Genomic DNA, 10,772 nt, shown 5'->3' with positions numbered 1-10,772 from the left:
ATTTTTCTTCCAGCTCTAATCTAAACAAATCTGTTTCCTGGTAGAGTAATATTGATGTGTGGGCTCAACAACACACAAGTGTATTTTCAACTTGCACATATGAGTCGCTTAAGTAATATTTGTGCAGTAAAACAAAAGTTTAAATACTTGTCAGGTGGCCTATTAGCCAACAGGTGTCTGACATAATGACCTCAAAATGTTGTGCATCCACATTTTACGCTACACTGAAGCCCTGTATGTTCTAAAAATACTGTCAACAACAGACATTCCTTTTTGTTTACTTAATAGGAAAAATAAATGTATGTTGATTTCCCTATCAATTTTAATTTGCTTGATTCCGTTCATTTAAACTGTAAATTAAAAACGTTTAAACTGTCAACACTTTAGTCTTTTTTTCACTACTTTGTTTAATCACTACTTTACTTTACTTTACCCTACTCAAGTATCTTAAAGTAACCTGAGTATATTTATATGGAGACTCAGCCTTTGTCCCCACATGTTTGTCTCAGACCCAATAAAATTGTTGTGTTCAAACATTTATTCTTTTTTTTAACATTGTGTTTTTTGGAACAAACATAACCAAGAATCAAAAACTATTAACCACTAGTAAAAATGTTTATTAATATTTATAAATAAATAAATGTATTAACTAATCACAACAATCTAAACTGAGCATACATTAAATATAGAAGATCTATGTAAAATGATGAACAGTAATAAGAAAACTGCAACTCATGCAAAATTTAAAAAAAGCAAAAATGTAACAAAATTGTTGTATAACAATGTTGTATAACAGCACCACAAACAAATATTTAAAAAAATAAAGACAGTAACAAAATATCAAAGTCATTAATAAAAAAAAGAAACCCTGATAATTATTTCTTCTTTTTTTCTTTAACTTTGATTTAACCAGGGGGGGGGGGGGGGGGTGTTCCCTTTGAGACTTAAAGCCTCCTTTTTAACGGAACCCTTGACACTACTAAATATTAACAAATTATTATAATTTAAAATACAATATAATAAGAAGATACCAAAACAAAGCAAAAATCCTGCCATTGGTGCAAATGTGTGGCCAATATGTATATACATATAAGTTCATACTATAGAGTTGGATACTCTAAATTGTCCATAGGTGTGAATGTGAGCAGTAGCAGTTTTGGGCACGGACCATACGGGCAATTGCCCAGGGCACAAATTTAAAGGGTGTGGGGGCTCAGTGCTTGGGAGAAAGAATTTGCGCCACTTTTGGTTTTGTTTGTGATTTATGGCCCTGCGACAGGCTGGCGACCTGTCCAAGATGTCCCCTGCCATCGCCCACGAGTGGGCGGGATAGGCTCCAGCAGCCCTGAAAGGGACAAAACGGGTTTAGAGGATGAATTAAAGAATGCAACAAAGTCATCGAAAGTGTCGATCTCATCACACTAGTATCGATACTTCACCTTGGTTTTATTGATCGTATCGATATGGGGTTGCTCCAAAGTCTATAATGTGTCGTATCCATAATGTCCAAAAATAGTGGTGCACAAAACAGAACGCAAAACACAAAACAAAATGCAGCCTAACAAACAAACACAAATAAATCAGACAAACGACACACATGCCTGCTCCTGCATCAGAGGCGGACGACCGACAGGAGTCGCATGAGCAGCAGACACAGCGTGTGATGCTGCACTGATGCTGGAATTCATCCCTGCTGAGCAGCGTTTGCGGCTGGACTCAGCTGAACCAGGCTGAGGCCGCGCTCAGCCGCCCCCAACCCGGGAGCAGCAGGCTGACACTCAGCTCTCACACTTTTTACAAACCCTCTGCAGGCCGGCAGCAGGCGGCACGTGCATAGATTTTAGCAGTTTCTGGATTCTGGTCGTGTTGTTGTTGTTGTTAGTTTCAGGGTAACAGGGCGTGGCCTGTGCGTGACGTCATCCGTCACGAACCGAACTTGTTTTGGAGGAAGTGCAGAGAGCCTCGACTACCTGCTAGCGGCTAGCTTCGTTCTTCACGGGGGCAGAAGCGACGAGCGTCAGCGGGAGTTGTTCAAAAGTTGACCCGTATTCCGACACCCGTACGGTCCGGCACGGCACGGACGGGGCTGCTTTTTGACACGAGGGGTTGGTAGAGAGAGGTTAAACGTTCAAAAAAGGTATTCGGCTGTTGTTGGCGCTGCTGTTTTCTCACGGCAAACATTTGCGAAGCTGCTGCTAGCCTGTCGGCTAACGTTTCCATCTGAGCGACAGAAGATTTCTTTTCTTTTTCTTTTTTTTTTGTCTTTTAATTTACTTTCATTTCTCCGAACGTCATCTCTCAGGTTGGTTTGTGTGAATTAAGCTAATAATATGTATTCAAACACAATAGCTGTATTTAGCTAAGTGTCACGTCATTTTTGTTTTAGCTAACAGCACGGTGTGTTAGCTAAACTGAGAATTTTAGATCAAATCAAGATAAATTTTTAACTATTAAATAATGCTTAGCAAAAAGACCACAGCTAGTTGGTTTTAAGATGATGTTGTGATCATTAGTTGTTGACATGCTAGCTTTTATCATTATATTCCATTTGTAAGTCGGTTTTGTGATCATTGCTAATAACAGCAGAGGTTAAGTGTCTTTTGCTGTGTTTTTATTCATTTTTTTGTATTATTAGATTTTTAAATTTAAGGTTTAGTTGTGAACCAGCTGCTGTGCTGTTGCCACACTCTGCGTGTGCTAATCACGCTTGCCTAGTCATGGTTCCGTTAGTCGTGTGTTTAAAGCCATGTGATCAGTCCCTGACACAGTGTCATGGGTTACAGATTATGGGAGGCTCTCCTCAGGCTCTGGCATGTCCAGACAGCAGACACCCTCAGCTCTAAATCTGTAGCTGCTTTCAGTTTTGTGTATTTATTTTTGGTTATTTACCTGATTTGAGTCAAAAATGTTCTCGTGTGGACTTTGTCCATTGCAGCTGGATGAGGATTATTATTGCGCTGCACTTTCGGCTTGACTTAGAAGCGGCGGCTCTTCCTGAGTTTGCACAACTGCAGGGATTTTCTATGACCCCGGTGTTGTAGAACACTAAAATTTATGATGTATTAAAGGTTTATGTCCGTGAAGGTTATCATATATCCCTATGACGTCTTGAAGGAGACTTTCAAATCCAGATACTATGACTCAACCCCAAGACGATTAAAGGCTTATTTAAAAAAATTCTTGGGTTGTTTCAGTACTGTTGAAGATTTAAAGAAAAAAAAAATCCATTTCCTTGAATTTTAATTGTAGCTAAAATCTGTGCGGATGCTTAACATGCTTTGAAAAAAGCTGATGGGAAAACGGTCAAACTGAGATTAGCAGGCAAACCACTTCTTGTTTATTTGATGAGTGGTCCATTCATCTTTTTAGTTTATTTTTATTTCCAACTTTGTAGATAAAAACAAAAGAGAATTCTCTTCAGTGATTTGTTTGGAATGTAAAATAAATCTGTATTTTCTAGTAAAACAAAAAGAAACAAATACAGAGTCAAAAATAACTCAGATTTCTATACGACATTGTTGGGATTTGAGGCGTGGTTAACATTGTTGTTTTATTCTAAATACGTAATTGTATGGGAAAGGAAAGTACCGTAACTAAAGAGGAACTGTATTATCGCGTGTGTTTTGTGAAATATAAACATCTTCTTTCTGTAAACCAGTTCAAAACTGATTTAGCCCATAAAAACCCAGACCCCTTTTTCCTACAAAAGAATATGCCACAGACCCGCCGGACCACAGTGTTCTTCTGATGTCACCGTGGGTTCTTATGGGTCCAAACAGAATTTAAAGTGACTGCTGTATTTAGTCACAAATTCTCCTCTTTCTTCTCATCTGCAGCACAATGACATCAAGGAAGAAAGTGCTGCTTAAAGTCATCATCCTTGGGGATTCTGGGTGAGTTTCTTCAGCAGTTGATTCAGAGCTTAAATTATGAATAAATTAAAAAGACAGTCAAACACAACTTTAACCTGTTTTAATGTCGTCTGCGTTCTAAAGAGTTGGGAAGACCTCATTAATGAATCAGTATGTGAACAAGAAGTTCAGCAACCAGTACAAAGCCACAATAGGTGCTGATTTCCTGACAAAAGAAGTCATGGTGGACGACAGACTCGTCACAATGCAGGTAGTCAAAATAAAACCACTTATTTCATTTCTGTGGAGAGACTTGTAAACATTTATTTCATAATATAACGAAGAAATGACTCTGTTTTACATTTGTTTTGTGATGAAAAGTCTATTTTCTAAATGAAAGGAGCCTCCCTGACCTGTAGCTTGCTTCCTGTCTGCTCTGTGGCTCAGATTTGGGACACGGCCGGTCAGGAGAGGTTCCAGTCTCTCGGCGTGGCGTTCTACCGCGGAGCAGACTGCTGTGTTTTGGTGTTCGATGTGACGGCACCCAACACTTTCAAGACCCTAGACAGCTGGAGAGACGAGTTCTTGATCCAGGCTAGTCCACGAGACCCAGAGAACTTCCCTTTTGTGGTGCTGGGCAACAAGATTGACTTGGAGAACAGACAGGTTGGACTCGTTTGTCCCCTTCTTTGCCATTGATTGTCTTTTCGTGTTGGTCATTTACATTTTTGGCCGTCATCTTTGTGCTCCAGGTAACAACCAAACGAGCACAGGCTTGGTGTCAGAGTAAGAACAACATCCCATATTTTGAGACCAGTGCCAAAGAGGCCATCAATGTTGAGCAGGCCTTCCAGACGATTGCACGCAACGCTCTTAAACAGGTAACGGAGCCGGCTGTCGACTTGTAGGAGTGCAGGTGCAGAACGAGTGCTCACTGGCTGTACCGTCCAAATGCAGGAAACCGAAGTGGAGTTGTACAACGAGTTCCCCGAGCCGATCAAACTGAGAAGCGAGCCGCCCAAGCCGTCGTCAGAGCCCTGCAGCTGCTGAGGATCTGGAGGTTGCCGTCGCTACCCTGCCTTGCCTTGTCTATATATCCCTTTCCCATTGCCTACTGTGTTTTACCCCAATATAAAAGCAGCATCCCACTCATATAGTATATTAATACACACAAACATGCTGCAATCAGTTCTGTGTATACAAAAAAACCCCAACATTTTCTACAAAACTCGTTCTCTCTCCAATAAGACTCAAAGGAAATGTGATGGCATTTACTTGTACGATCCTTCCTAGTCTTTGCCCTTTTCTCACGGCCCTGGTGTGCTGAGCTAATGTCATTTTCAGTTCCGTACGGCTGTTTTCACTCGCCAGCTTGGTCCTAATTTTTGTTTTGATACCTCCAAGTGGGAAATGGCAGCATTATTGTGTACATGTGTTGGAATGTGTGAGATTTAAAAACAAAAAACAAAGATGGAATTGAGATTTCAGCAGTGGCGGGTTTTTCTCCTGCAGCACCAACAGGAAACCCGCCAGCCCATGTTTTATTCATCGTATCGTGGCTCAAATTACTCTGTCGACCACAATCATTGCCATGGTTTCCATGGCCTCGCAGACGCGGTGAATTCGGAAACCTCAGCAGGTAGATCGCCACATGTCGCCTCCGGCGTGGAAAAAAATTAGGAAAACTATGGAGAATCTTTAACGAAGGCAAGTCCAACAAGTGTGTACAGACCGTTGTCGTCTTTGTGTTGTGTTGCACTCTGCTGTCATACTCTGTTCTTGAATATTTTGTCAGACAACCCGCTTTGAGCTGCGGCGAGTTGTAGCTCAGTAAAACGAGCTCAGCTCCTCCTCTGAGGTTTGTTGTTCACTGACGGTACAGCACATCCGACAGGGAGGAGTTTCTCTCAGTAATATCAGCGCTTGCATTTCTTTTCACCATCAACAGTCTCCTCAAACCTCCCGATCATTGTTGGGGAAGTTGTTGTAAATCTTTATGACGGACTCTGCTGGTTGCTTTAAGTGCTCAACGTTTGTTTTAACCAATCAGATCTTTAACTGTCTCTTTGTATTAAAATGTAGAAATATAGACTAAACTAGCATACATACTGTAACACTGAAAGTTAATTTTTTTTGGGGGGGGGGGGGGGGGGGGGTGACATTAACCATTATTATGAATATGATTAATGCACAGCATCTACAGTGTTTCAACATGTCTTTGCTTTTCAAGTAATAAGGGTAATAAAAGTCTTGAATCAAGCACACAGAGTTGAAGGGATTTATTGAACTTTTTGTGTTTTTATAAAATGTAAAAAAAGAAAAGGACCAACTAACATCTAGAAGTCCAAACACTCCTACGTTTCACTTGGTTCTGGCTTTTTTCTGGAGCCACTGCTGAAGCGCTGAAGATTCCCGCTTCTTCTTCCCTTTGCCGTCCTTCTTTCTCTCACTCACGCCGGCCTCCTTACTTTTTGATGGAGAGCCGCTCGACAGCCAAGTCATCATCATCTTGCTGCTCGCTGTGGGTTTGGTCTCCTGCAAGTCAGAGGGCGACATTCGCATCAGAAAAATCCTCCAGGCTGTGAAGTCTTCCTCAGGGGGTTCATGTAGAAGTACCTTCTTGCTGTTCAGATCCAGCGGCTGAAGACACTCTGGATAGTTGTTGCGCGAGTTATTGACCACAGAGGACACTGGGTGAAAGGTCAAGATGTTTTTAGACTGAAGCAGACTCAGAGCGTCCGAAGACTTCACTTCCCCAAAGTCTAGCCATCTCCTCACTTCTTCCTCACCGTCCAGGACGGCAGGCATCCTAAAGCACAGTTCCAGAGAGGCTAAAGTGGACTCTGCAGAACTGAATCCTGACGATGTCCGAGTCGCTCTCACCTGTTATGGATGCTTTGCAGATTCGGACAAGCACTCACGGTGATGACACTGTAGGAGTACAGAGCTTCTCCACCGTCTGGCGGCGTCCAGCGGTCAAACAGACCAGCCATGGTCAGCAGTTTCCATCCGGTCCACTCAGCAGGCGCTTCTCCCACCTGGACAGCAAGAATATGGAGTAATATTTATGCTTCCATGTTGCACACAGAACTTTCTAAGGTGCAAATACAAGTATCACGTTTTTCAACAATTCTTTTGTTTCCATTTTTTTTGGTTTCAAAAAATATTTTTGCGTTTGCAAAACAAATGTTTTTGCATGCGCAATCCAAAAACCTGTGTCGTTTTCTCAGACATAGCTTCTGCAGAGCGGCAGGGGTTCATTTGGAAATGTGGGCGGTACTGTTGGCCCGGCGCAACCCCGCCCTGATTTAGAGAGGTCAGAAGAGGGAGCTTATGCCCCGCCCCGCATGTTTTCCACGTCACAAATACCATTTTTCAAACAGCATTTTTTTCCATCTGCTCCTGATTCACCGCAGTTTGAAGACAGAAATACTTTCTCTTTAATCCACAGAACATCAATAAGGCGTATAGTCATGAAAATGGAACGTACCATTGTCATGCCTGTGGTAAGTATTGTGAAATCTAAAGATAATGGAAATTACGCAGACTTATGACGTGCTGTCATACGGCGTGCCACATTCTAGTCACAAACATTTTACAGGGAATGAAGAATTGCGTAAACTTGTAAAAAACAACATTTATGAATTTTCCCACAGCAAGGGTGAACTAAACATGCATCTGTTAAGAAAGTATATATACAATGAATCAGGATTTATGTAAAAACAATATAGGATACATCTTTCTGCCCTGAAAGATGTTTTGAGACTGGGTTGAGTTCTCAGTGTTATGATGGTTTTCTATGAAAAAAAAAACTAATGCTGCTTTATTGAAATATTTATAAATCACAAACAACTTCTACAAGTCAACAACTTTGTTTGATTGAATCTTCATATGTAAAAAACAAAAATTAAGAAATCTGCTATTGTTTTTTTCCAAAACTAAATTAATGTAACATTTTAATTTAAAAAATCGTTTTTTTCAGAAACTGGAAGATAAAAAACGTTAAATGCAAACTTTGGCTCTGTTCGTGACAATATTGTCTGACATCAAACCGGTCTGTTGCCTGAAATAGTTTGGGGACCACCGTTATACAGGTGTGACCCTTCTTTACCAGCAGACGGCCTGCATCCACCCGTGAGGGCAGTTAGGACAGAACTTGAAGGAGCTGAGCTGGTTTCTGGTCTTAACTGGACTCACAGACTTATTTGGATCTGGATCTGGAGTCTTGGTCTGAGGGAAGTAGATGAAGAAAGGCTGCTTGTCTTTTTCCCGCTTCTGCCACTCGTAAAAACCATCAGCCAAGATGACGCAGCGCTGGCCCTTCAGTAACGGATCCTGCAGGGGAGGGAGGACACAACCAGCCCGTTTGCACAAACACAAACGCACGACACAAAGATGACGACACACTGCACACACCTTATACGACTTCTTCTGGAGGATGTTCTCGCTGCGGCAGTTGCTGGTGCTGTACTGCATTTTGCTCGGGTCGTTCTCCTTAAACCAAGACGGGATGAGACCCCAGCGCATGGAGGCCAGAACGCATTCATCTGCTGGAGCACGCTATAGGCGCACGCCAGAAAAAACACAGGAATATTATAACCCATCAGCTGTAAAGTCTGTTAGATCTGAATAAATGTTGATGTTCTGGATTCTGTTTAAGTTTGAACTGAAGGTTCAGAGTTGGAGCAACTGTCCTTCTAAAGAACTTCAATAAAAATCTGACCAAAAGGAAATGGCAAAAAATGACTAAGTAACAGTAAACCTTTCTCTTTATAAACCAAAACTAATGAAAAGAGACAAATACAAATAAATGTGGAAGTTGTATAAATGAATTTCTAACATAAAAAGGATCATTTTTTTATTTAGTATTTTATTAAAAGGATTTCTGCTGAATAAATTAGTCATCCATGTTTAATAATGTCATATATTAATATTTTCATGTGTGTTGACTGATAATAAAACCTGATATTCAAACCTGCACTTTCCTTTATTAGTGATGTATGAGTATTTTCTGTTTTAAAAATAATTAATTGTTTATAGTAATAAATGTTAATTAAGTCCCTGCCCCCTTTGGCAAACCCCGTAAAGTTTGACAGAAATAAGACCTTAAATCAAGAAATTTTTCCAAATACAATAAAAACTGTTAGATTTAAGCATTAATAAATAAATCATTTCATAAAATATGGCTCAGTAAGGGGCAATAAGGGAACCTGCAATTCAAACCTCCACTCATAGGAGCAGTTGGCTTCTTAATATGAGCGCATCTGCTTTAAAAACGCACAGTAAAACAAATATACATGTACAATTTGGTTTAAATTATGTTTATAATTTTTCTTATTTAGTTGGTATATCTTTTCTTGCTGCAAATCAGCTCAATTAAACCAGTTTGTGGCTAAGATTGTTTGAACACCTCCCCTTCTGAAATGATTGTACTTCTCCAATTTAAATAAAGGTTTTAAATTTCAAAATAAAAGTTGGTGTGCTGCACTACAGGACCAGGTCTGTCTGTAAAGTATTAAGGCAGCTTCTCAATAAACATTAATAATTGTAAACCTAACATAGAAATTACTAAATACAATTACTAATTTAACTAATAATATACCATAATCATATATTTGTTATAGGTTCACATTAAAATTGCATTTTAAAAGACAAATCTCAATGTTTAAATACTGATGAATATTGTAATTTAGATATCTGAATTCTAAAAGGACCAAGTCAAATATTTAATTTGAAAGAAAAAACATACATTTTAAAAGCTTTAATGTATATGTCAATATATTAGATTCTTCTGCAATCTGAATCCACTAGTGCAGTTAGCTTTGGATCACTTGTTGTTGATGCCATGACTGTCCCGATTCTGCATTTTTACCTCCAGACGTTTGACAGCACAGGTAGTTAAGCTGTAACAGCGCGGGGCTCCACAGGTAAAGAAAACGTAAGTTTTGTTTGCAGCGTTATAGCTGCACTACTTACCTCGTCAAAATGTCTCTGCGATACCAGAACCGGGCTCATGGACTGTGGGCTCTTGTTGTACGACGGTCGGTACTTCTCCTGGTCTCCATCCCTCCAGCGGGGCTGTCTGCGGCGTCCCCGCCGGTCCCGGTAAAGGCAAGCCCGGCTGACTTCGTCCGGGGCCAGGGTGCACGCTGTCCTTCCACACATTTCTCTGGCTGAGACTGCGCCTGCGCCGCCTTCAGGACTCTTTCCACCGACAGTTAGCTAACCCCTTACAGCATTAGCGGGTTAGCTAACACGTACAACTCAGAAAAAACGTCAAGTTTTGCCCAGTTTACCTGTTCAACTGTGATTTATTTCTCACAAAGTGAACCGTATACCGAGCAAATCGTTACCGGCGAACCGTCGGCTGCTGCTGAAGCATCTGCTCTGGCGCGAATCCGCGACGTACAATCGCCCCGCCCCCTTTAAAGATGAGAGCTTACAACAGATTCTCGAAGTGAACAAAGTCACGTGCACTCAAAAATGCCCTTTTCTTAGCCCCTCCCCATTTTTTTTACAAGTCACGCCCCCTGTAATACAAACTACAAAAATAAGAACACTTGAAAGCAAAAAACTAAAACTTGATCCTTTGTCTATTTTTTTAAATGTAAAACGTAAAAGATAAATCACATGTAGAATGATTGTTTAAAGCAGTTAGGAAATATAAAAAGTAAAAAAAATGATGATACATTTTTTTTCATTTTAAAGAATGTATTGATTTCTTTAAACATCCATTTATCCATCTTCTTCTGCTTGCTTTCAAATGTTGAATAATCAATCTATTCCTTTTTTATTAACCTTTTATGAATATCAACAGAAAAGTAGAAGAATGACACTCACTGATTTAATCTAAAAAGGAATAAAGTGCGTTTATAACACGCTGTGGTCACTTCAAACTGCTCCACAATGAATTAAATATTG

The 10,772-nt window shown here is 40.3% G+C and overlaps 2 protein-coding genes across 5 annotated transcripts; one reads left to right on the top strand and one right to left on the bottom strand.

The window, feature by feature from the left end:
* The first annotated feature begins 1,614 nt into the window (after positions 1–1,614).
* Positions 1,615–6,113, top strand: LOC101157689 (ras-related protein rab7). 3 transcript variants are annotated; one of them, XM_011475645.4, is made up of 6 exons: positions 1,615–2,302; positions 3,837–3,893; positions 3,996–4,122; positions 4,299–4,517; positions 4,604–4,732; positions 4,809–6,113. In XM_011475645.4, the coding sequence occupies exons 2-6, from the start codon at positions 3,841–3,843 to the stop codon at positions 4,899–4,901; spliced, it is 621 nt and encodes a 206-aa protein (XP_011473947.1). In that variant the 5' UTR covers positions 1,615–2,302; positions 3,837–3,840; the 3' UTR covers positions 4,902–6,113. The 3 variants fall into 3 exon arrangements, with proteins under 3 accessions (XP_011473947.1, XP_004069352.1, XP_004069353.1); XM_004069304.5 differs by having other exon boundaries at positions 1,670–2,137; XM_004069305.5 differs by having other exon boundaries at positions 1,964–2,105.
* hmces (5-hydroxymethylcytosine binding, ES cell specific) lies at positions 5,993–10,288 on the bottom strand. Of its 2 annotated transcripts, XM_023955273.2 has the most exons (7): positions 10,148–10,288; positions 9,828–10,080; positions 8,268–8,411; positions 8,049–8,186; positions 6,735–6,889; positions 6,468–6,660; positions 5,993–6,386 (listed from the first exon to the last, which is right to left on the bottom strand). In XM_023955273.2, exons 2-7 carry the CDS (start codon positions 10,014–10,016, stop codon positions 6,213–6,215), a joined length of 993 nt encoding a protein of 330 aa, XP_023811041.1. In that variant the 5' UTR covers positions 10,017–10,080; positions 10,148–10,288; the 3' UTR covers positions 5,993–6,212. The 2 variants fall into 2 exon arrangements, with proteins under 2 accessions (XP_023811041.1, XP_023811040.1); XM_023955272.2 differs by having other exon boundaries at positions 9,828–10,268.
* Between the last annotated feature and the right edge of the window lie 484 nt (positions 10,289–10,772).

The sequence above is a fragment of the Oryzias latipes genome, chromosome 5 (genome assembly GCF_053564925.1).
Source record: "Oryzias latipes strain Hd-rR chromosome 5, Olatipes_Hd-rR_3.1".
Classification (NCBI taxonomy): domain Eukaryota; kingdom Metazoa; phylum Chordata; class Actinopteri; order Beloniformes; family Adrianichthyidae; genus Oryzias; species Oryzias latipes.
Note: the sequence above shows the minus strand (reverse complement) of the source record. Positions and strands in the feature narration are given on the sequence as shown.

Coding starts and splice junctions, on each gene's coding strand:
- LOC101157689 (XM_011475645.4), top strand. CDS start 3,841: ATGACATCAAGGAAGAAAGTGCTGCTTAAAGTCATCATCCTTGGGGAT. Junction 3,894..3,995: donor ATCATCCTTGGGGATTCTGG/GTGAGTTTCTTC, acceptor TGCGTTCTAAAG/AGTTGGGAAGACCTCATTAA. Junction 4,123..4,298: donor ACAGACTCGTCACAATGCAG/GTAGTCAAAATA, acceptor TCTGTGGCTCAG/ATTTGGGACACGGCCGGTCA.
- hmces (XM_023955273.2), bottom strand. CDS start 10,016: ATGTGTGGAAGGACAGCGTGCACCCTGGCCCCGGACGAAGTCAGCCGG. Junction 6,661..6,734: donor CTGCAAAGCATCCATAACAG/GTGAGAGCGACT, acceptor ACTGTGCTTTAG/GATGCCTGCCGTCCTGGACG. Junction 6,387..6,467: donor TGGATCTGAACAGCAAGAAG/GTACTTCTACAT, acceptor TCTGACTTGCAG/GAGACCAAACCCACAGCGAG.